Genomic DNA, 26,445 nt, shown 5'->3' with positions numbered 1-26,445 from the left:
CTGTGTTTTGGCTGGTGTCCTGAGTGTCTGCCAGGGCACAGCAGGCAGCGTTCCTGTCTGTGTTTTGGCTGGTGTCCTGAGTGTCTGCCAGGACACAACAGGCAGCGTTCCTGTCTGTGTTTTGGCTGGTGTCCTGAGTGTCTGCCAGGACACAACAGGCAGCGTTCCTGTCTGTGTTTTGGCTGGTGTCCTGAGTGTCTGCCAGGACACAACAGGCAGCGTTCCTGTCTGTGTTTTGGCTGGTGTCCTGAGTGTCTGCCAGGACACAACAGGCAGCGTCCCTGTCAGTGTTTTGGCTGGTGTCCTGAGTGTCTGCCAGGACACAACAGGCAGCGTCCCTGTCAGTGTTTTGGCTGGTGTCCTGAGTGTCTGCCAGGACACAACAGGCAGCGTCCCTGTCAGTGTTTTGGCTGGTGTCCTGAGTGTCTGCCAGGACACAACAGGCAGCGTCCCTGTCAGTGTTTTGGCTGGTGTCCTGAGTGCTAGAACACAGCAGGCAGCGTCCCAGTCAGCGTTTTGGCTGGTGTCCTGAGTGTCTGCCAGGACACAGCAGGCAGCATTCCAGTGTTGTGGATTGCTATTCCTGTCACTTTGCTTCTGTTCCCGTTACTGTTGTTACTTCTCTTGTTCATGCTGTTAGTTTTGCTAACTATTGTTTCCTGTTTTTTTCTCTCCCTCTCGTTGTTACTTTTGTTGTTTGTCCTGTTCTTGTTGTTGCAGGCGCTGCTACTGCTACTGTTGATGCTGCTGCTATCTCTGCTACTACTACTGTTGATGCTGCTGCTGCCTCTGTTATTGCTACTGTGGATGCTGATGTTACTGTTTTGTTGATGCTGCTGATTCTGTTGCGGATACAGTTACTGTTGTTTCTTTTGCAGCTGCTACAGTTGTTGCTGCTGCTGCTACTGTTGCTAACGTTGCTGCTACTGGTACTGTTGCTGCAACTGCTCATGTTACTACCGCTTTTGCTGTTGTTGCTGTTTCTACTTCTGTATTAAGTCACGTGTGCAACGTATGCTGAACGTTGACTAAAGAGACGTTTCGCTCACTAGCAGCGTCTTCAGTCTACTGAATAAGTTTCTGTTGAGTGAAACATGGGCCTGAGACTGGTACTGGCGAGCGAAATAGAGCATTGAGAAAATCCCTGGAGAGCAAAACATTGGGTTGAGAAACTTTCTGGTGAGCGAAACATTGGATTGAGAAAGCCCAGGGGAATGACTGAATTTAAGAACCTTCTGGTAAGCGAAACATTGGGATGGGGAACGTAACAGCTGTTGTTGTTGCTGCTACTGATATTACTGTTGATCTTGCTGCGGATGCTGCTACTGTTGTAGGCAGGTGGTTGTGGGCAGGTGGATGTCAGTGGTCAGGTGAGTGTCTGTGGTCAGGTGAGTGCCTGTGATCAGGTGAGTCTCTGTGCTCAGAAGTCTCTGTTCAGGCGAGCGTCTGTGGTCAGGTGGGTGTCTTTGGCCAGGTGGGTGTCTCTGGCCAGGTGGGTGTCTGTGCCAGGTGGGTGTCTGTGCCAGGTGGGTGTCTCTGGCCAGGTGGGTGTCTGTGCCAGGTGGGTGTCTGTGCCAGGTGGGTGTCTTTGGCCAGGTGGTTGTCTTTGGTCAGGTGGGTGTCTCTGGTCAGGTGAGTGTCTGTGGCCAGGTGAGTTTCTGTGGCCAGGCGGATGTCTCTGGTCGGGTGGGTGTCTCTGGTCAGATGGGTGTCTCTGGTCAGGTGGGTATGTGTAGATATAGACGCTGGTCTGGAGAACAAACCTGCATTTGTACAATGTTTCATCTCCAATTTAGTGCTTTGGAGGAAACTCTTCCAGTGAAACACTGACCTATTCAAGACCAGTTACGTGTACAGAGGCACAGGTGGGCGAGCAATAAACTCTGTACATTATTCCGTGGTTTTCGTAGGTCTGTTACTGGAGTGATTAGTCAGTCAATTTAAGCAGCTGTCCAATACTCGACAGTTGGTAGATAATTAAGTAAGGAATGGTTTCGCAAACTCAAAATCTGGCTAGGGCAGTGTTGCTTATCCCAATCTAGCCCTCGGAAACGGATCCTGACCCTATCCTTGGTTGCTTCATTTGCATACCGGTGGTCAGTATGCTCTTATGAAGTCCACCATCCCCTCTCCAGCATGTCCACAGTAATTTGTAGTGTGTGGTGTGTGTGTGTGTGTGTGTGTGTGTGTGTGTGTGTGTGTGTGTGTGTAGGTAACATGAAATTGGAAAAATAAGCAAAGCGAGAGAACGAACAGCGAAAAATGGAAATTTCAGAATGAAAACATTAAAGGTGACAGATGCGGAGGACACAAAGGAAGAGAGAAACAAGAACACCTTTTCTGAAAGGAAAAGTATTATAAGAAAAGTAGTAAATGTATGTACAGCACATCCCACTGAATATTGGCTTGCAGTAGACGGGGGAAAAAAAGTCAGCTACAGAGTGGAGGACGAGAACGTCAAGGAAAGTAAGCAAAAAGCTTAGAACTTGATAACAGGAACGGGATTGCTAAGAGCGTCAAAAAATTGGAATAGACTAGAGTCATAGGGACATAGAACAAAAACGTCATCTACACAGCAAAAACAGAGAGAAGAACTTACCCCTGTTAATAGCAGGAAGTAGAACTGTTTCGAAATACACCACACACAGGTCTGCAAGGACAGGGGACAACAGAGAACCCATTGTAACACCAAAAGTTGGAGGATATAATTGATTTTGAAAGGAAAAAGGGTTAAGAGTCCACTCGAACAGCGAATTTTCCGCTGATGTGATGCTGTTTATGAGCGCCTCTGATGACGCATAAGACAGTTGCATCTGGGTATCTTAACCTGTAGACATTTCGCCATCCAGTGGCTTTACCAATACATACGTGGACATAATAAAGATACCCAAATGGTGCACAGGTGTCTTATTCTTTGTCTTCTCGGTATTGAATATCACTGATATCCATGAATGCTTCTGTTGAAGAAAGGGCTGGTGTGATGCACACCCGTTAGTCCTTTTCTGTTTACTCTTCTCGTAGTAGTTTTCTTCTCAGGACTCTTTCTCAAACCTTTTAAAACAAGCTTACATAGGTTTACATTTCCTGCAGTTGAATTCCATGAGCCACCTGCCAGGTCATTCCTGTAATTATTTAAGTATTCCTATAGACTTATTTTCGTCATTATGTTGGATGATTCTCCAACAATGATACGTAAGAATCAGTTCCAATCATTAGGTCACTTACGTATACAAGTAAGAATACGGGCCCACGAATTGAACCTTATGGGTGTCCACTTCTCTCCATCCTGAAACATCGTCTGTCTCTGCTACTCTTCAGTCTGTTCATTAGGTATCCCATTATCAGTCGGAGAATCTTCAGTGTAAGTTCAGCCTGTTTTTTTTCCCATTTTGAGGACAGTTTTTTGCAAGTGTCGTAACAACTGTGTTGTACAGACTTTGTAAACAATCCGGTCACTCGTTTGTCTTCATTTACGTTACTCACACATTATTTGCCACCTTAAAACAATAGGATTCCTTTATAACAGTCTTTTTTAATCAAACTTTCTTCTTATTTTCTTCAACTTGCTGGATGTTAACGATACTGAACTCAGGTTAAGCTCTTTTTTTTCGATTTTATTTTTTCAATACCAAACCTACATTTGCAGTTTTCTAGTTCTCTTGCAACTTGCTTGTCTCCATTGATGCTGCATCTTATCTCTGCCGTCTCCTTTAGTGTTTTGAGAGTTTTTATGTGATTTTACTGCCTTTGTTGTGTCCAGCTCACAAGTTCTGCGTTTCTTTTTTTCTCTTCGGTCCCCTGTGTGATTTAGGATCAGGAAACAAGGGTTCCCCTTACCTGTTTCCGGTAGCTGTTCTATTTTGACCCTGACTGCTACTCCGAAACCTTCTTATGGAGCCTCGGAACCTTCTTACGCTGCCCCGAGTACATTTACCTATTATCCTCCCTTAATTCAACTCTTCCCCTTCACATTTTTCAACATTCAGATTACATGGTCATTTACCATTAAGTTTGAACTTGGGTGAGTGTACAGTGGTTTTTTTTTATGGTCTTTGGATTTCATTGCTCTTCCATTTTTGGACTTTTATGCGCGTCCCTCCGTCGTTCATGGTGTTCGTTCCCACCCATTCTCTGCTGTTATCAGTTTGTTTACATTCCTCGTTTTCTACATTTTTCTAGGAGACTAATTCTTAGCTTTGTCTTTAGTAGATAGTTTTCGTCATGAGTTATAATAATAATAATAATAATAATAATAATAATAATAATAATAATAATAATAATCTTCATTTCTACAATTACGTGATACACTTCTCGTCTCATGTATTGGAATGAATCTTCATGGTTCATGAATAGTTATGGATAAGGAGGTTCGAGCTGTCACTTAAACGTTTAGCTACCTTTCTCATTGCATTATAGACAGAAACTCTTATTATCCCACATATTCATTTCTGGAATGTTAGTCTATTGCTTCCTTTCCATTTATTCCACTATGCTTCACCTGCGGACTGCCATGGTACGCCAGGACTCAGCGGTCGCTTGCTGCTCCAGGTTCCCAGTATTCTACCCCTCCATGTTAACTTCACTCTGGCCGAATATTAAGTCTGCTTGTGATGGTTCATCTCCTCTCACCCATATTGGACCTTTAACTTGTCAACTTGCTTTGTTCTTAGTCTCTTTCCCTCTGTCCCTTGATGTTTATATATATATATATATATATATATATATATATATATATATATATATATATATATATATATATATATATTAGCAGATATCGCAAACCAAACGATACAGGATGCAAAACAAGCACGGGGGGAGTATAATGTGTTGCAATCAACACATCAGGGGCTTCCAGTAAAGGCGGTCCTCTGGAGCGTTATTTGCTGGACACCTTCCTCTTTTCTGCAATTTTGCAAGCTCCTGATGATGTGTTGATTGCAACAGGAAAGGCCTAGAGCTATCATTCTACTCTCCCTGTGGTATATATATATATATATATATATATATATATATATATATATATATATATATATATATATATATATAAAATGTGTGTGTATCAGTGCAAACATCCTGTGCTCACTCAGTGTGAGTCTGTATGCGAAGAGAATTTGCTGTGTAACTAAGTGAATCTGTCTACACGAGCGCCACACACCAGAGGCGACTTTGTTTACAAAATTTACATCATGCGTTCGTGTGTCGGGCCTAGGTGTTCGGATTGACTGCCACGAGAGACTGTTTGCTAGAAGACTAGTGATGTTTAGAACCAATTTCCATCCTAGAAGATTGTTATTTAAATAAACTTCGATAGTCTGGTTTGGTTTTCCTTTCGTATTGCTAGTTTGTTGTTGTTTGTGATGGGAGATGAAGTGAGGATGTTGTGTTTGCTGTGGTAGTCAGCGCCGATACTGCTGCCATGTTGATCGTGGCGTCACCATGGTTACCAGCATCAACGGAGATGAAGTAGGAGTCGGGAAGGGCGTGCGCACGCTCGCACGCACGCACGCGCGCACGCACACACACACACACACACACACACTGACGTGGCCAGGAGCTATGAATCGATCCCTGCAACCACAATTTGGTGAGTACACACACACTTATCTGTCGACAAGTACCTTTTAACAACTGGTAACACACACACACACACACACACACACACACACACACACACACACACACACACACACACACACACACACACACACACACAGAAATTCAGCTGGACTCGGAAACTTTCAGCTAAATGAATTTTAATTATTCATGTACTAACGTCTGTAATGTATTAAAAGAGTACGAATTGAACTTATATGTATGGTGAGAGTGTGCAGGTGTTATATGTATTGTGAGAGTGTGCAGGTGTTATATGTATTGTGAGAGTGTGCAGGTGTTATATGTATTGTGAGAGTGTGCAGGTGTTATATGTATGGTGAGAGTGTGCAGGTGTTATACGTATGGTGAGAGTGTGCAGGTGTTATATGTATGGTGAGAGTGTGCAGGTGTTATATGTATGGTGAGAGTGTGCAGGTGTTATATGTATGGTGAGAGGGTGCAGGTGTTATATGTATGGTGAGAGTGTGCAGGTGTTATATGTATGGTGAGAGCGTGCAGGTGTTATTTGTATGGTGAGAGTGTGCAGGTGTTATATGAATGGTGAGAGTGTGCAGGTGTTATATGTATGGTGAGAGCGTGCAGGTGTTATTTGTATGGTGAGAGTGTGCAGGTGTTATATGTATGGTGAGAGTGTGCAGGTGTTATATGTATGGTGAGAGTGTGCAGGTGTTATATGTATGGTGAGAATGTGCAGGTGTTATATGTATGGTGAGAGTGTGCAGGTGTTATATGTATGGTGAGAGCGTGCAGGTGTTATATGTATGGTGAGAGTGTGCAGGTGTTATATGTATGGTGAGAGTGTGCAGGTGTTATATGTATGGTGAGAGTGTGAAGGTGTTATATGTATGGTGAGAGGGTGCAGGTGTTATATTTATGGTGAGAGCGTGCATATGTTATATGTATGGTGAGAGTGTGCAGGTGTTATATGTATGGTGAGAGTGTGCAGGTGTTATATGTATGGTGAGAGTGTGCAGGTGTTATATGTATGGTGAGAGTGTGCAGGTGTTATATGTATGGTGAGAGTGTGCAGGTGTTATATGTATATTGAGAGCGTGCAGGTGTTATATGTATGGTGAGAGTGTGCAGGTGTTATATGTATGGTGAGAGTGTGCAGGTGTTATATGTATGGTGAGAGTGTGCAGGTCTTATATGTATGGTGAGAGTGTGCAGTTGCTATATGTATGGGTAGAGGGGGCATGTGTTATATGTATGGTGAGAGTGTGCAGGTGTTATATGTATGGTGAGAGTGTGCAGGTGTTATATGTATGGTGAGAGTGTGCAGGTCTTATATGTATGGTGAGAGTGTGCAGTTGCTATATGTATGGGTAGAGGGGGCATGTGTTATATGTATGGTGAGAGCGTGCAGGTGTTATATGTATGGTGAGAGTGTGCAGGTGTTATATGTATGGTGAGAGCGTGCAGGTGTTATACGTATGGTGAGAGTGTGCAGGTGTTATATGTATGGTGAGAGGGTGCAGGTGTTATATGTATGGTGAGAGGGGGCAGGTGTTATATGTATCGTGAGAGTGTGCAGGTGTTATATGTATGGTGAGAGTGTGCAGGTGTTATATGTATGGTGAGAGTGTGCAGGTGTTATATGTATGGTGAGAGTGTGCAGGTGTTATATGTATGGTGACAGTGTGCAGGTGTTACATGTATGGTGAGAGCGTGCATGTGTTATATGTATGGTGAGAGCGTGCAGGTGTTATATGTATAGTGAGAGTGTGCAGGTGTTATATGTATGGTGAGAGTGTGCAGGTGTTACATGTATGGTGAGAGTGTGCAGGTGTTATATGTATGGTGAGAGGGTGCAGGTGTTATATGTATGGTGAGAGGGTGCAGGTGTTATATGTATGGTGAGAGGGTGCAGGAGTTACATGTATGGTGAGAGTGTGCAGGTGTTATATGTGAGAGGGTGCAGGTGTTATATGTATGGTGAGAGTGTGCAGGTGTTATATGTATGGTGAGAGGGTGCAGGTGCTATATATATAGTCAGAGGGTGCAGGTGTTATATGTATGGTGAGAGTGTGCAGGTGTTATATGTATGATGAGAGGGTGCAGGTGTTATATGTATGGTGAGAGTGTGCAGGTGTTATATGTATTCTGAGAGGGTGCAGGTGTTATATGTATGGTGAGAGCGTGCAGGTGTTATATGTATGGTGAGAGGGTGCAGGTGTTATATGTATGGTGAAAGTGTGCTGGTGTTATATGTATGGTGAGAGGGTGCATGTGTTATATGTATGGTGAGAGTGTGGAGGTGTTATATGTATGGTGAGAGGGTGCAGGTGTTATATGTATGGTGAGAGTGTGCAGGTGTTATATGTATGGTGAGAGGGTGCAGGTGTTATATGTATGGTGAGAGCGTGCAGGTGTTATATGTATGGTGAGAGTGTGCAAGTGTTATATGTATGGTGAGAGCGTGCAGGTGTTATATGTATGGTGAGAGTGTGCAGGTGTTATATGCATGGTGAGAGGGTGCAGGTGTCATATGTATGGCGAGAGTGTGCAGGTGTTATATGTATGGTGAGAGTGTGCAGGTGTTATATGTATGGTGAGAGTGTGCATGTGTTATATGTATGGTGACAGTGTGCAGGTGTTACATGTATGGTGAGAGCGTGCACGTGTTATATGTATGGTGAGAGTGTGCAGGTGTTATATGTATGGTGAGAGTGTGCAGGTGTTATATGTATGGTGAGAGTGTGCAGGTGTTGTATGTATGGTGAGAGTGTGCAGGTGTTATATGTATGGTGAGAGTGTGCAGGTGTTATATGTATGGTGAGAGCGTGCAGGTGTTATATGTATGGTGAGAGGGTGCAGGTGTTATATGTATGGTGAGAGGGTGCAGGTGTTATATGTATGGTGAGAGGGTGCAGGAGTTACATGTATGGTGAGAGTGTGCAGGAGTTATATGTATGGTGAGAGGGTGCAGGTGTTATATGTATGGTGAGAGTGTGCAGGTGTTATATGTATGGTGAGAGGGTGCAGGTGTTATATGTATGGTCAGAGGGTGCAGGTGTTATATGTATGGTGAGAGTGTGCAGGTGTTATATGTATGGTGAGAGCGTGCAGGTGTTATATGTATGGTGAGAGGGTGCAGGTGTTATATGTATGGTGAGAGTGTGCTGGTGTTATATGCATGGTGAGAGGGTGCATGTGTTATATGTATGGTGAGAGTGTGCAGGTGTTATATGTATGGTGAGAGGGTGCAGGTGTTTTATGTATGGTGAGGGTGTGCAGTTGTTATATGTATGGTGAGAGGGTGCAGGTGTTATATGTATGGTGAGAGCGTGCAGGTGTTATATGTATTGTGAGTGTGCAGGTGTTATATGTATGGTGAGAGCGTGCAGGTGTTATATGTATGGTGAGAGTGTGCAGGTGTTATATGCATGGTGAGAGGGTGCAGGTGTTATATGTATGGTGAGAGGGTGCAGGTGTTATATGTATGGTGAGAGGGTGCATGTGTTATATGTATGGTGAGAGTGTGCAGGTGTTATATGTATAGTGAGAGGGTGCAGGTGTTATATGTATGGTGAGAGTGTGCAGGTGTTATATGTATGGTGAGAGGGTGCAGGTGTTATATGTATGGAGAGAGCGTGCAGGTGTTATATGTATGGTGAGAGGGTGCAGCTGTTATATGTATGGTGAGAGTGTGCAAGTATTATATGTATGGTGAGAGGGTGCAGGTGTTATATGTATGGTGAGAGGGTACAGGTGTTATATGTATGGTGAGAGCGTGCAGGTGTTATATGTATGGTGAGAGGGTGCATGTGTTATATGTATGGTGAGAATGTTCAGGTGTTATATGTATGGTGAGAGGGTGCAGGTGTTATATGTATGGTGAGAGGGTGCAGGTGTTATATGTATGGTCAGAGGGTGCAGGTGTTATATGTATGGTCAGAGGGTGCAGGTGTTATATATATGGTGAGAGTGTGCAGGTGTTATATGTATGGTGAGAGGGTGCAGGTGTTATATGTATGGTGAGAGTGTGCAGGTGTTATATGTATGGTGAGAGGGTGCAGATGTTATATGTATAGTGAGAGTGTGCAGGTGTTATATGTATGGTGAGAGCGTGCAGGTGTTATATGTATGGTGAGAGGGTGCAGGTGTTATATGTATGGTGAGAGGGTGCAGATGTTATATGTATGGTGAGAGTGTGCAGGTGTTATATGTATTCTAAGAGGGTGCAGGTGTTATATGTATGGTGAGAGCGTGCAGGTGTTATATGTATGGTGAGAGGGTGCAGGTGTTATATGTATGGTGAGAGTGTGCAGGTGTTATGTGTATGGTGAGAGGGTGCATTTGTTATATGTATGGTGAGAGTGTGCAGGTGTTATATGTATGGTGAGAGGGTGCAGGTGTTATATGTATGGTGAGTGTGTGCAGGTGTTATATGTATGGTGAGAGCGTGCAGGTGTTATATGTATGGTGAGAGTGTGCAGGTATTATATGTATGGTGAGAGCGTGCAGGTGTTATATGTATGGTGAGAGTGTGCAGGTGTTATAAGAATGGTGAGAGGGTGCAGGTGTTATATATATATGGTGAGAGGGTGCAGGTGTTATATGTATGGTGAGAGGGTGCATGTGTTATATGTATGGTGAGAGTGTGCAGGTGTTATATGTATGGTGAGAGGGAGCAGGTGTTGTATGTTTGGTGAGAGTGTGCAGGTGTTATGCGCATGGTGAGAGGGTGCAGGTGTTATACGTATGGTGAGAGCGTGCAGGTGTTATATGTATGGTGAGAGGGTGCAGGTGTTATATGTATGGTGAGAGGGTACAGGTGTAATATGTATGGTGAGAGCGTGCAGGTGTTATATGTATGGTGAGAGGGTGCATGTGTTATATGTATGGTGAGAGTGTGCAGGTGTTATATGTATGGTGAGAGGGTGCAGGTGTTACATGTATGGTGAGAGGGTGCAGGTGTTATATGTATGGTGAGAGTGTGCAGGTGTTATATGTATGGTGAGAGGGTGCAGGTGTTATATGTAAGGTGAGAGTGTGCAGGTGTTATATGTATGGTGAGAGGGTGCAGGTGTTATATGTATGGTGAGAGGGGTGCGTCTGTTATATGTATGGTGAGAGGGTGCAGGTGTTACATGTATGGTGAGAGGGGTGCGTCTGTTATATGTATGGTGAGAGGGTGCAGGTGTTACATGTATGGAGAGAGTGTGCAGGTATTATATGTATGGTGAGAGGGGTGCATGTGTTATATGTATGGTGAGAGCGTGCAGGTGTTATATGTATAGTGAGAGGGTGCATGTGTTATATGTATGGTGAGAGGGTGCAGGTGTTATATGTATGGTGAGAGGGTGCAGGTGTTATATGTATGGTGAGAGCGTGCAGGTGTTATATGTATGGTGAGAGGGTGCAGGTGATATATGTACGGTGAGAGCGTGCAGGTGTTATATGTATGGTGAGGGGGTGCAGGTGTTATATGTATGGTGTGAGGGTGCAGGTGTTATATGTACGGTGAGAGTGTGAAGGCGTTATATATATGGTGAGAGGGTGCAGGTGTTATATGTATGGTGAGAGGATGCAGGTGTTATATGTATGGTGAGAGAGTGCATGTGTTATATGTATGGTGAGAGGGTGCATGTGTTATATGTATTGTGAGAGGGTGCTGGTGTTATATGTATGGTGAGAGGGTGCAGGTGTTATATGTATGGTGAGATGGTGCATGTGTTATATGTATGGTGAGAGGGTGCATGTGTTATATGTATGGTGAGAGCTTGCAGGTGTTACATGTATGGTGAGAGCGTGCATGTGTTATATGTATAGTGAGAGGGTGCATGTGTTATATGTATAGTGAGAGGGTGCATGTGTTATATGTATGGTGAGAGGGTGCAGGTGTTATATGTATGGTGAGAGGGTGCAGGTGTTATATGTATGGTGAGAGCGTGCAGGTGTTATATGTATGGTGAGAGCTTGCATGCGTTATATGTATGGTGAGAGGGGGCATGTGTTATGTGTATGGTGAGAGTGTGCAGGTGTTGTATGTATGGTGAGAGCGTGCAGGTGTTATATGTATGGTGAGAGTGTGCAGGTGTTATATGTACGGTGAGAGCGTGCAGGTGTTATATGTATAGTGAGAGGGTGCAGGTGTTATATGTATGGTGAGAGGGTGCAGGTGTTATATGTATGGTAAGAGGGTGCAGGTGTTATATGTATGGTGAGAGGGTGCAGGTGTTATATGTATGGAGAGGGTGCAGGTGTTATATGTATGGTGAGAGGGTGCATGTGTTATATGTATGGTGAGAGGGTGCATGTGTTATATGTATGGTGAGAGCTTGCAGGTGTTATATGTACGGTGAGAGCGTGCATATGTTTTATGTATGGTGAGAGGGTGCATGTGTTATATGTATGGTGAGAGCTTGCAGGTGTTATATGTATGGTGAGAGCGTGCATGTGTTATATGTATAGTGAGAGGGTGCATGTGTTATATGTAGAGTGAGAGGGTGCATGTGTTATATGTATTGTGAGAGGGTGCAGGTGTTATATGTATGGTGAGAGGGTGCAGGAGTTATACGTATGGTGAGAGCGTGCAGGTGTTATATGTATGGTGAGAGCGTGCATGCGTTATATGTATGGTGAGAGGGTGCATGTGTTATACGTATGGTGAGAGCGTGCAGGTGTTATATGTATGGTGAGAGCGTGCAGGTGTTATATGTATGGTGAGAGGGTGCAGGTGTTATATGTAGGGTGAGAGCGTGCAGGTGTTATATGTATGGTGAGAGTGTGCAGGTGTTATATGTATGGTGAGAGGGTGCAGGTGTTATATGTATGGAGAGGGTGCAGGTGTTATATGTATATTGAGAGGGTGCATGTGTTATATGTATGGTGAGAGCTTGCAGGTGTTATATGTATGGTGAGAGCGTGCATGTGTTATATGTATAGTGAGAGGGTGCATGTGTTATATGTAGAGTGAGAGGGTGCATGTGTTATATGTATTGTGAGAGGGTGCAGGTGTTATATATATGGTGAGAGGGTGCAGGAGTTATACGTATGGTGAGAGCGTGCAGGTGTTATATGTATGGTGAGAGGGTGCATGTGTTATACGTATGGTGAGAGCGTGCAGGTGTTATATGTATGGTGAGAGCGTGCAGGTGTTATATGTATGGTGAGAGGGTGCAGGTGTTATATGTACGGTGAGAGCATGCAGGTGTTATATGTATGGTGAGAGGGTGCAGGTGTTATATGTATGGTGAGAGGGTGCAGGTGTTATATGTATGGAGAGGGTGCAGGTGTTATATGTATATTGAGAGGGTGCATGTGTTATATGTATGGTGAGAGGGTGCATGTGTTATATGTATGGGGAGAGCTTGCAGGTGTTATATGTATGGTGAGAGCGTGTATGTGTTATATGTATGGTGAGAGGGGGCATGTGTTATATGTATAGTGAGAGGGTGCATGTGTTATATGTATGGTGAGAGGGTGCAGGTGTTATATGTATGGTGAGAGGGTGCAGGTGTTATATGTATGGTGAGAGGGTGCAGGTGTTACATGTATGGCGAGAGGGTGCAGGTGTTATATGTATGGTGAGAGGGTGCAGGTGTTATATATATGGTGAGAGCGTGCAGGTTTTATATGTATGGTGAGAGGGTGCATGTGTTATATGTTTGGTGAGAGGGTGCATGTGTTATATGTATGGTGAGATGGTGCAGGTGTTATATGTATGTATGGTGAGAGGGTGCAGGTGTTATATGTATGGTGAGAGTGTGCACGTGTTATATGTATGGTGAGAGGGTGCAGATGTTATATGTATGGTGAGAGTGTGCAGGTGTTATATGTATGGTGAGAGGGTGCAGGTGTTATATGTATGGTGAGTGTGCAGGTGTTATATGTATGGTGAGAGGGTGCATGTGTTATATGTATGGTGAGAGTGTGCAGGTGTTATATGTATGGAGAGAGGGTGCAGGTGTTATATATATGGTGAGAGCGTGCAGGTTTTATATGTATGGTGAGAGGGTGCATGTGTTATATGTTTGGTGAGAGGGTGCAGGTGTTATATGTATGGTGAGAGTGTGCAGGTGTTATATGTATGGTGAGAGTGTGCAGGCGTTATATGTATGGCGAGAGTGTGCAGGTGTTATATGTATGGTGAGAGTGTGCAGGCGTTATATGTATGGCGAGAGGGTGCAGGTGTTATATGTATGGTGAGAGGGTGCAGGTGTTATATGTATGGTGAGAGTGTGCAGGTGTTATATGTATGGTGAGAGTTTGCAGGTGTTATATGTATGGTGAGAGCGTGCAGGTGTTATATGTATGGTGAGAGCGTGCAGGTGTTATATGTATGGTGAGAGTGTGCAGGTGTTATATGTATGGTTATAGGGTGCAGGTGTTATTTGTATATTGAGAGCGTGCAGGTGTTATATGTATGGTGAGAGCGTGCAGATGTTATATGTATGGTGAGAGCGTGCATGTGTTATATGTATGGTGAGAGGGTGCAGGTGTTATATGTATGGTGAGAGCGTGCAGGTGTTATATGTATGGTGAGAGCGTGCAGGTGTTATATGTATGGTGAGAGCGTGCAGGTGTTATATGTACGGTGAGAGCGTGCAGGTGTTATATGTACGTTGAGAGCGTGCAGGTGTTATATGTACGGTGAGAGCGTGCAGGTGTTATATGTACGGTGAGAGCGTGCAGGTGTTATATGTACGGTGAGAGCGTGCAGGTGTTATATGTACGGTGAGAGCATGCAGGTGTTATATGTACGGTGAGAGCGTGCAGGTGTTATCATTCTTGAGGTTACCTGCGGTGCTTCAGTCTAACACTTGACAACATAACTAACAATGCTAACCATCTCATACGATTTTTTACATGGGTCTAAAAATACACGCTGGAAATTGTGATGTGCACCTAAGTGTTGCCGGACGTGGCCTCTCGTCATTTCTAAATTTCTGATATTACCGAGTATTTATAAAAAAAATCATGAGGCAGTGTTTGTTGCTCTAACAGAAACAATCTACTTTAAGAATAAGGAATATTCACAGTTCTATGAAATTTAAGTGAGCTAGTAACTGCTAAGAACTGAGACGGCAGTGGCTGTTGATCTTTGCTTTTATTGACTCGATTGGAGAAGACTTCAGTTGTCCCAGTGTAGAGTTGTATAAGTTGTTCAGTAAAGTTTTAGTGAAGTCCGAGTGAAGTTAGAGGCAGGACATCCAAGATATTGTACTACTGTCTAGCCTCATCTCTCCCCATCAACTTCTACCTCATTACTTACTCACAATGAGGAGACGAAGAACTCTCTTCTCATGCCCCCTAGACGACCCTACCACCCACTGTTGGGTAAGAGTCTCTTATGACAGTGACGACCCTACCACCCAGTGTTGGGTAAGAGTCTCTTATGACAGTGACGACCCTACCACCCAGTGTTGGGTAGCAGTCTCTTATGACAGTGACGACCCTACCACCCAGTGTTGGGTAGTAGTCTCTTATGACAGTGACGACCCTACCACTCAGTGTTGGGTAGTAGTCTCTTATGACAGTGACGACCCTACCACTCAGTGTTGGGTAGCAGTCTCTTATGACAGTGACGACCCTACCACCCAGTGTTGGGTAAGAGTCTCTTATGACAGTGACGCCCCTACCACCCAGTGTTGGGTAAGAGTCTCTTATGACAGTGACGACCCTACCACTCAGTGTTGGGTAGTCTCTTATGACAGTGACGACCCTACCACTCAGTGTTGGGTAGTAGTCTCTTATGACAGTGACGACCCTACCACTCAGTGTTGGGTAGCAGTCTCTTATGACAGTGACGACCCTACCACCCAGTGTTGGGTAAGAGTTTCTTATGACAGTGACGACCCTACCACTCAGTGTTGGGTAGTAGTCTCTTATGACAGTGACGACCCTACCACTCAGTGTTGGGTAGTAGTCTCTTATGACAGACACTGACGACCCTACCACTCAGTGTTGGGTAACAGTTTCTTGTGACAGTGACGACCCTACCTCTCAGTGTTGGGTAACAGTCTCTTATGACAGTGACGACCCTACCACTCAGTGTTGGGTAACAGTCTCTTATGACAGTGACATCCCTACCACTCAGTGTTGGGTAACAGTCTCTTATGACAGTGACGACCCTACCACTCAGTGTTGGGTAGTAGTCTCTTATGACAGTGACGACCCTACCACTCAGTGTTGGGTAGTAGTCTCTTATGACAGTGACGACCCTACCACTCAGTGTTGGGTAGCAGTCTCTTATGACAGTGACGACCCTACCACCCAGTGTTGGGTAAGAGTCTCTTATGACAGTGACGACCCTACCACTCAGTGTTGGGAAACAGTTTCTTATGACAGTGACGACCCTACCACTCAGTGTTGGGTAACATTCTCTTATGACAGTGACGACCCTACCACTCAGTGTTGGGTAGTAGTCTCTTATGACAGTGACGACCCTACCACCCAGTGTTGGGTAGTAGTCTCTTATGACAGTGACGACCCTACCACTCAGTGTTGGGTAGTAGTCTCTTATGACAGTGACGACCCTACCACTCAGTGTTGGGTAGCAGTCTCTTATGACAGTGACGACCCTACCACCCAGTGTTGGGTAAGAGTCTCTTATGACAGTGACGACCCTACCACCCAGTGTTGGGTAAGAGTCTCTTATGACAGTGACGACCCTACCACTCAGTGTTGGGTAGTAGTCTCTTATGACAGTGACGACCCTACCACTCAGTGTTGGGTAGTAGTCTCTTATGACAGTGACGACCCTACCACTCAGTGTTGGGTAGCAGTCTCTTATGACAGTGACGACCCTACCACCCAGTGTTGGGTAAGAGTTTCTTATGACAGTGACGACCCTACCACTCAGTGTTGGGTAGTAGTCTCTTATGACAGTGACGACCCTACCACTCAGTGTTGGGTAGTAGTCTCTTATGACAGACACTGACGACCCTACCACTCAGTGTTGGGTAACAGTTTCTTATGACAGTGACGACCCTACCTCTCAGTGTTGGGTAACAGTCTCTTATGACAGTGACGACCCTACCACTCAGTGTTGGGTAACAGTCTCTTATGACAGTGACATCCCTACCACTCAGTGTTGGGTAACAGTCTCTTATGACAGTGACGACCCTACCACTCAGTGTTGGGTAGTAGTCTCTTATGACAGTGACGACCCTACCACTCAGTGTTGGGTAGTAGTCTCTTATGACAGTGACGACCCTACCACTCAGTGTTGGGTAGCAGTCTCTTATGACAGTGACGACCCTACCGCCCAGTGTTGGGTAAGAGTCTCTTATGACAGTGACGACCCTACCACTCAGTGTTGGGAAACAGTTTCTTATGACAGTGACGACCCTACCACTCAGTGTTGGGTAACATTCTCTTATGACAGTGACGACCCTACCACTCAGTGTTGGGTAGTAGTCTCTTATGACAGACACTGAAAACCCTACCACTCAGTTTTGGGTAGCAGTCTCTTATGTCAGTGACGACCCTACCACTCAGTGTTGGGTAACAGTCTCTCATAAAAGCGACGACCCTACCACTCAGTGTTGGTAACAGTCTCTTATGACAGTGACGACCCTACCACTCAGTGTTGGGTAGCAGTCTCTTATGTCAGTGACGACCCTACCACTCAGTGTTGGGTAGCAGTTTCTTATGACAGTGACGACCCAACCACTCAGTGTTGGGCAACAGTTTCTTATGACAGTGACGACTCTACCACTCAGTGTTGGGTAACAGTTTCTTATGACAGTGACGACTCTACCACTCAGTGTTGGGTAACAGTTTCTTATGACAGTGACGACCCTACCACTCAGTGTTGGGTAGCAGTCTCTTATGACACTGACGACCCCACCACTCAGTGTTGGGTAACAGTCTCTTATGACAGTGACGACCCCACCACTCAGTGTTGGGTAACAGTTTCTTATGACAGTGACGACCCTACCACTCAGTGTTGGGTAGCAGTCTCTTATGTCAGTGACGACCCTACCACTCAGTGTTGGGTAGCAGTTTCTTATGACAGTGACGACCCTACCACTCAGTGTTGGGCAACAGTTTCTTATGACAGTGACGACTCTACCACTCAGTGTTTGGTAACAGTCTCTTATGACAGTGACGACCCTACCACTCAGTGTTGGGTAACAGTCTCTTATGACAGTGACGACCCTACCACTCAGTGTTGGGTAACAGTCTCTTGTGACAGTGACGACCCTACCACTCAGTGTTGGGTAACAGTTTCTTATGATAGTGACGACCCTACCACTCAGTGCTGGGTAACAGTTTCTTATGACAGTGACGACCCTACCACTCAGTGTTGGGTAGTAGTCTCTTATGACAGACACTGACGACCCTACCACTCAGTGTTGGGTAACAGTTTCTTATGACAGTGACGACCCTACCACTCAGTGTTTGGTAACAGTTTCTTATGACAGTGACGACCCTACCACTCAGTGTTGGGTAACAGTTTCTTATGACAGTGACAACCCTACCACTCAGTGTTGGGTAACAGTTTCTTATGACAGTGACGACCCTACCACTCAGTGTTGGGTAACAGTCTCTTATGACAGTGACGACCCTACCACTCAATGTTGGGTAGTAGTCTCTTATGACAGACACTGACGACCCTACCACTCAGTGTTGGGTAACAGTTTCTTATGACAGTGACGACCCTACCACTCAGTGTTTGGTAACAGTTTCTTATGACAGTGACGACCCTACCACTCAGTGTTGGGTAACAGTTTCTTATGACAGTGACGACCCTACCACTCAGTGTTAGGTAACAGTCTCTTATGACAGTGACGACCCTACCACTCAGTGTTGGGTAACAGTTTCTTATGACAGTGACGACCCTACCACTCAGTGTTGGGTAACAGTCTCTTATCACAAACACTGACGACCCCACCACCCAGTGTTGGGTGGTAGGGTCGTCAGTGTTCTCCCATTAGAAGGTGAGATTTCCTGCCAAATACCGTTCCTTCATTTCTGCTCGCTCGAATACCAGACCAAAATTACAAAAAGAAAATGATTTTTTTTGTTTAAGTTAGATTTGGTTAACGCAAAACAAACTACGCCTCGTCTTATTTAAGAGCGTTTATTTTCTCCCAAACACTAAAAAAATAAAGTTGAAGGACTGGCTGAATATATTTGTGAGGTGGCAAGACAACAATGACACAGTGAACGCTACATTATCTGACTCGAAGTAAACACAAGGTTGCCACAAGTTCTAACCCCAACCTGTACCGTCGTTTGGAGATCCATTGGAATGTTGTGAGGGCTCCCAGCTACAAAGCAGCCAACTTTGGAATCATGTATTGAGATGTCAGTAACTTAAACTGCAACGACCTTCTAGTTACAAAACACTGTAGAAGGAAATGTGGAATAGACTGTGAATAAATTCTGTGAATATCCAGAGGGACAACATGTTACGGCAGATAAAATGAAGCAGCAGAAAAAAATAAACCTGCTCTCGGGTGACAGCTAGAAAAGACACACTGGAAAAAAAGCTTTTATTGGGAGAGTGTCTGGCTATGTGTAGAGCTTAATCAAGTGAGAAACTTTGTCCACTGAAAAACTGTTATACATTGTATGTATTTTCTTTGCTATTGTCAGAAGAACGCTATTCGAACCTAACAAAACATAGGTCAAAAAAAAAGAAAAGGGGAAAGCTTACAAAAATTTTTATTTGTATATTGTCTCTGAAGATCATGCTAACGTTACGAAGATAAAGGAAGGAATTGCAAAAATGAAGGTAAACGAGACGTTGAAAGGAAAAAATATACACAGCATGAAAGCCAACGCTGGAAAACTCTTCAAATACGTCAAGACTAAGAAAAAGATGCGACAATATTGACAAGAGACAAGACACACACTTTGTAAATATTGGAGTCAACGAGATACTGTGACTAGGAGATTGTCACGGGACTTTATGGACCAACCTGGACCACTGGGTCACCCTGGACCGTCCAGTACTTGGTGGTGTGCTAGTTTCAGCACCTGATGTGGTAGTGGTAACAGCAGTAGTAATGATAGTGACAGTAATAATAGTAGTAGCAGCAGTAGAAGTATTGATAGTGGTAGCTGATGTAGGTAGATTATATTTAGTCCTTGTCAACATACAGTATGAGTATAGACATGTACACCTACCCTCCCCCCCCCTCTCTCTCTCTCTCTCTCTCTTTCTCTCTCTCCTTTTCTCTTTCTCTCCATATCTTTACTTTCTCTTTTTGCTTTGATTTTTATCTCTATCTCTTCTTCCATTACTTGCTTTATCACCAATTACTCCCACCTTCCTCCTTTACTTCCCGCATTTCCTCCTCCCTTTCCCCTATCTCTCTCTCTCTCTCTCTCTCTCTCTCTCTCTCTCTCTCTCTGTGTAAGTGGGGAGAGAACACGAAAAAATATATTCCAGCCAGAAATGATCGACATCTGTCATGTACTTTGGGGTGAATTGCCCTCATTTGTTTACCAACATCGGGTTAAAAAAATTCCGAGTGGATCCAAAAATTCCCCGGAGTGGGTGCGAATAATTGACTTTTTAAAAAAAAAAAAAGGTCAAAATAAAATGGAGAGTAATGTTGAGGAATGAAATGCGTCTGGTTTCGATAACCTGTACAGTATGCATCATTACTACGGTGTGAAGAAAGGTATGTGTAAAGATTGTGTTCTTTGTGTTGGGGTAAGCAAGGTAATGTTTATGGAGAGATTCAGGCCGGACTTGAGTCCTGGAGATGGGAAGTACAGTGTCTGCACTCTGAAGGAGGGGTGTTAATGTTGCAGGTTTATAACTGTAGTGTAAGCACGCCTCTGGCAAGACACTGATGGAGTGAATGATGGTGAAAGTTTTTCTTTTTCGGGCCACCCTGCCTTGGTGGGAAACCGATGTGTTAATAAAAATAAATAAATAAATAAATAAATATATATTATATATATATATATATATATATATATATATATATATATATATATATATATATATATATATATATATATATATATATATATATATATATAATGTGCGTGTGTGTGTGTGTGTGTGTGTGTGTTTGCCTGACACATCCTTTGTGGTTTAAGTTTATGTAGCAACAGAAGTGTATTTAAAGTGCATGACAGCAGGTCAAGCACCGGTGTTTAGTTTGCATTATCTCTAAGCTTAGGACACCTGTATATACCTGTGAACAGATCGATAGTTTTCCTATTCCAGCAACCTAGCCTGGAGACAGGCTTTCCTCTTGCTTGAATGGTCAACCAGGTTGCTACCATTGGCAGCTCACGGGATCACATTTCCGTCACAGCCTGGTTGAACTGGCACTTGGAGGTAGTAAACGAATTTCCCCTTATGATCTCTTCACTTATTAAAGCAGTAGTGGGTTGGATTTGTGAAGGACCTGCCTAGTATGGGCCAACAGAGGTCTGTGTTTCTCCTTTCTTATGTTCTGATTGTTTTCTTATAGTGCTTTATCAAGTTCTCTTTTTCTGTTTTCTTCTTGCTATTTCTTCTTCCTTTTCCTCTTTCTCTCCTTCTTTCTTCTTCTTCTGCTACTGCTGCTGTTATAAAGTTTCTGGTAAATTTATTTCTGGATCAACGTCAAACTTTCAACGAGAGAGTACGAATCCCAAAGCCAGGATTGCTAATTTCCAGACCAGTTTCCTATTTATCAGTTGAGTGATCAATTTCTCTGGGAGATGCCATTCTGAGACTGTTCTCTCAGTGTGATCTTGTGGAACAGTGGTTGGAACAGAGCACTGGGACACCTCTCAGTGTGATCTTGTGGAACAGTGGTTGGAACAGAGCACTGGGACACCTCTCAATGTGATCTTGTGGAACAGTGGTTGGAACAGAGCACTAGGACACCTCTCAATGTGATCTTGTGGAACAGTGGTTGGAACAGAGCACTGGGACACCTCTCAGTGTGGTATTGTGGAACAGTGGTTGGAACAGAGCACTGGGACACCTCTCAGTGTCACCTTGTGGAACAGTGGTTGGAACAGAGCACTGGGACACCTCTCAGTGTGATCTTGTGGAACAGTGGTTGGAACAGAGCACTGGGACACCTCTCAGTGTCACCTTGTGGAACAGTGGTTGGAACAAAGCACTGGGACACCTCTTAGTGTGATCTTGTGGAACAGTGGTTGGAACAGAGCACTGGGACACCTCTCAATGTGATCTTGTGGAACAGTGGTTGGAACAGAGCACTGGGACACCTCTCAGTGTGATCTTGTGGAACAGTGGTTGAACAGAGCACTGGGACACCTCTCAATGTGATCTTTTGGAACAGTGGTTGGAACAGAGCACTGGGACACCTCTCAGTGTCACCTTGTGGAGCAGTGGTTGGAACAGAGCACTGGGACACCTCTCAGTGTGATCTTGTGGAACAGTGGATGGAACAGAGCACTGGGACACCTCTTAATGTGATCTTGTGGAACAGTGGTTGGAGCAGAGCACTGGGACACCTCTCAGTGTGATCTTGTAGAACAATGGTTGGAACAGAGCACTGGGACACCTCTCAGTGTGATCTTGTGGAACAGTGGATGGGACAGAGCACTGTGACACCTCTCAGTGTCACCTTGTGGAACAGTAGATGGAACAGAGGGCACTAGGACACTTCTCAGTGCGGCGTTGCTAAGGATCATATTCTGTGTATCCAATTCATTACCAGTTTAATCACTTCTCCTTGCAGTTTGTCTCTTCCTCTCTCTCTCTCTCTCTCTCTCTCTCTCTCTCTCTCTCATTTTCATTCTCCATCATTCTCTCAGGTTATTTTCACTTACTCTACATCACTAACTCTAACTCTCCCACACTCTCCCACAGGGTGTGAGCGTGGTGGGGCCGTGTGGACTAGCTCAGTACTGCATGGAAGGTATGAGCACGCTTAAACCCAGGAGTCCCAGGGAAATCCACCGCCAGGTTCTCCACTACGGTGACAAGTTGGGCGAAGGAGACTTTGGCACGGTATGTATCTTATTGTGTGTCTATGTGTGTGTGTACTCGCTTATATCTGGTTACAGCAGTAGTGTCACAGCTCCTGGCCCCTTCAGGAGTACGTTTGTGTGTGTATGTGTGTGTGTTTGCCATTTAATAGCACAATCTTGTCTTACTTCAGAAGTGTATATATCAGCGTATATACACCTAGAATTTACTCTGATCAATACCATAAGATAACATTAGCTTCATTTAACAGACGTTCAACCGAAGACTTAACTAAAAATCAAGTAGGTGTAACTTACTGTCTTTTAAGACTTGTAGACTTAATGTTATGCTCCCACAGGTGCACCTGGGGGAGGCGCCGACCGTGGGAGAAAACGGTGACACCTGTGGCACCCTTAAGAGTAGCGTGGGCAACGTCAACGGTGTGCCCAACAGGCAGGTGGTGCTGGCTGCGCTTAAACAGGACGCTTCCCAAGAGGTAAGTTGTTATTTGGAACTTCCTAAAAGTAAGTGGATATATATAGGACGCTTCCCAAGAGGTAAGTGGCTAGATAACAAGAGGCTTTCCCAGAGGTACGTTGATAAATAGGGAGCATTTTAAATTGTAAGTGGTTATATAGAAAGCTTCCTGTGGAATAAGTGGCTATCTAGACGCTTCCAAGTGGGAAGTGGCAAGACACGAATCTTCCTAAAAAATAAGTGACTAGATATTAAGATATGACATTCCTCAACAGGGTAGAGAGAGTGAGACAGAGAGTTAGAAGAGTTTCTGTGGGTAAAGGTGTGGATGAGAGGAGTGTATGAGAGGATGTGTGTATGAGGGGGCGTATGAGAGGGGTGTGTATGAGTGGGGTGTGTATGAGGGGGGTGTATGAGGGGTTTGTGTATGAGAGGGGTGTATGAGAGGGGTGTATGTGTGAGACGGGTGTGTGTATGAGAGAGGTGTGTATGAGAGGGGTGTGTGCATGAGAGAGGTGTGTGTATGAGAGGAGTGTGAATATGAGAGGGGTGTATGAGAGAGGTGTGTGTGTGTATGAGGGGTATTTGCATGAGGGCTGTGTGTATGAGAGGGTGTGTATATGAGGGGGGTGTGTATGAGAGGGGTATATGAGAGGGGTGTGTGTATGAGGGGGGTGTATGAGGGGTGTGTATATGACAGGGGTGTGTGTATGAAATAGGTTTGTGTATGAGAGGGGTCTGTGTGAGGGGTGTGTGTGTGTATCAAAGAGGTGTGTGTATGAAAGGGTGTATGAGAGGAGTACGAGTATGAGAGGATGTGTATAAGACGGATGTATGAGAAGGGTATGTATATGAGGGGAGTGTGTATGAGAGGGGTGTGTGTATGAGAGAGTTGTATAAGAGGGGTGTGTGGGTGAGACGAGTGTGAGCATGAGGGGGTGTGTATGAGAGGGGTGTGTGTAAGAGAGGTGTGTGTATGAAAGAGGCGTTTGTATGAGAGTGGTGTGTGTATGAAAGACGTGTGTGTAGGAGACGGTGTATGAGAGGAGTATGAGTATGAGAGGATGGGTGTATGAGAAGGGTGTGAGTATGAGAGGGGTGTGTGTATGAGGGGGTGTTTGACAGGGTTGTATGAGAGGGTGTGTGTATGAGGGTGTGTGTGCATGAGAGGCAGGAAGAGAGGGGTATTTGTATGAGGGCGGTGTGTATGAGAGTGGTGTGTGTATGAGGGGTGTGTGTATGAGATAGGTGTGTGTGAAAGAGGGGGCGTGTATGAGGGGCGTATGAGAGGGTTGTGTATGAGGGGGCGTATGAGAGGGGTGTTTATGAGTGGGGTGTGTATGAGTGGGTGTATGAGGGGTTTGTGTATGAGAGGGGTGTGTGTATGAGAGGGGTGTATGAGAAGGGTATATGTAGGAGAGGGGTGTATGTATGAGACGGGTGTGTGTATGAGAGGGGTGTGTCTAAGAGGGGTGTGTGCATGAGAGAGGTGTGTGTATGAGAGGGGTGTATGAGAATGTGTATGAGAGGTGTGTGTGTATGAGGGGTATTTAAATGAGGGCTGTGTGTATGAGAGGGTGTGTATATGAGGGGGATGCGTATGAGAGGTGTGTATGTATGAGAGAGGTGTGTATGTATGAGAGGGGGTGTATGAGAGGGGTTTGTGTATGAGAGGGGATGTATGAGGGGTGTGTATATGAGAGGGGTGCGTGTATGAAATAGGTTTGTGTATAAGAGGGGTGTGTGTGAGCGGTGTGTGTGTGTATCAAAGAGGTGTGCGTATGAAAGGGTGTACGAGAGGAGTACGAGTAGGAGAGGATGTGTATAAGACAGATGTATGACAGGGGTATGTGTATGAGGGGAGTGTGTATGAGGGGAGTGTGTATGAGGGGGAGTGTGTATGAGAGGGTTGTATAAGAGAGGTGTGTGGATGAGACGAGTGTGAGCATGAGGGGGTGTGTATGAGAGGGGTGTGTGTATGAGAGGGGTGTGTGTATGAGAGGGGTGTGTGTATGAGAGGGGTGTATGAGAGGGTGTGTGTATGAAAGGGGTGTATGAGAGGGGTGCGTGTATGAGAGGGGGTGCGTATGAGAGGTGTGTGTATGAGAGGGGAGTGTGTATGAGAGGGGTGTATGAGAAGGGGTGTGTATGAGAGAGGGGTTTGTATAATAGGGGTGTATGAGGGGGAGTATGAGAGGGGTATGTGCATGAGGGGGTGTATGAAGGTGTATGAGGGGTGTGCATGAGAAATGTGTGTGTATGAGAGGTGGTGTGAGTGGGAGAGGGGTGTGTGTATGAAAGGGGTGTGAGTATGAGAGGGGTGTGAGTATGAGTTGGGTGTGAGTATGAAAGTGGTGTATGTATGAGAGGCGTGTATGAGATGGGTGTGTGTATGAGAGGGGTGTGTGTATGAGAGTGGTGCACGAGAGGGGTGTGAGTATGAGAAAGGTGTGTGTATGAGAGGGGTGTGTGTATGAGAGGGGTGTATGAGAGAGGGGTGTGTGTATGAGAGGGGTGTGTACGGGAGGGGTGTGTGTATGAGAAGGGTGTGTGTATGAGAGGGGTGTGTGTATGAGAGGGGTGTGAGTATGAGAGGGGTGTATGAGATTGGTGTGTGTGTTAGAGAGGGGTGTGAGTATGAGAGGGGTGTGAGTATGAGATGGGTGTGTGTATGAGAGGGGTGTGTGTATGAGAGGGGTGTATGAGAGGTGTGTGAGTATGAGAAAGGTGTGTGTATGAGAGGGGTGTGTGTATGAGAGGGGTGTGTGTATGAGAGGGGTGTGTGTATGAGAGGGGTGTGTGTTTGAGAGGGGTGTGCGTATGAGAGGGGTGTGAGTATGAGAGGGGTGTATGTATGAGAGGGGCGTGTGTATGAGAGGTGGTGTGAGTGTGAGAGAGCTGTGTGTATGAAAGGGGGTGTGTTAGAGAGGGGTGTGTGTGTATGAGAGGTGGTGTGAGTGTGAGAGGGGTGTGTGTATGAGAGGTGGTGTGAGAGGGGTTTGTATATGAGACGGATGTGTGTATGAGAGGGGTGTGTGTATGAGACGGATGCGTGTATGAGAGGGGTGTGTGTATGTGAGGGGTGTGAGTATGAGAGGGATGTGTGTATGAGAGCAGGTGTGAGTGTGAGAGGGATGTATGTATGAGAGGGGGTATGTTTGAGAGGGGTGTGTGTATGAGAGGTGGTGTGAGTGTGAGAGGGGTGTGTGTATGAGAGGTGGTGTGAGTGTGAGAGGAGTGTGTATGTGAGAGGGGTGTATATATGAGAGGGGTGTGTGTATGAGAGGGGTGTGTGTGTATGAGAGGGGTGTGTGTATGAGAGGGGTGTGTGTATGAGAGGGGTGTGTGTATGAGAGAGATGTGTATATGAGAGGTGTGTGTGAGAGGGGTGTATGAGAGGGGTGTGTGTGTGAGAGGGGTGTGTATATGAGAGGGGTGTGTGTATGAGAGGGTGTGTGTATGAGAGGGGTTTCTGTATGAGAGGGGTGTGTGTCTGAGAGGGG

The 26,445-nt window shown here is 45.1% G+C and overlaps 1 protein-coding gene across 1 annotated transcript in view; it reads left to right on the top strand.

The window, feature by feature from the left end:
• LOC128688293 (discoidin domain-containing receptor 2) overlaps positions 1–26,445 on the top strand; it is a 243,482-nt gene that overhangs the window by 155,411 nt on the left and 61,626 nt on the right. Inside the window, exons 7-8 of the mRNA XM_070085909.1 lie at positions 22,367–22,507; positions 22,824–22,961. Of these exons, the coding sequence (XP_069942010.1) occupies positions 22,367–22,507; positions 22,824–22,961 (279 nt within the window). The remainder of the gene's footprint in view (positions 1–22,366; positions 22,508–22,823; positions 22,962–26,445) is intronic.

This window comes from Cherax quadricarinatus, chromosome 1, assembly GCF_038502225.1.
Source record: "Cherax quadricarinatus isolate ZL_2023a chromosome 1, ASM3850222v1, whole genome shotgun sequence".
Lineage (NCBI taxonomy): Eukaryota > Metazoa > Arthropoda > Malacostraca > Decapoda > Parastacidae > Cherax > Cherax quadricarinatus.
This window is presented reverse-complemented; position numbering and strand designations above follow the sequence as displayed.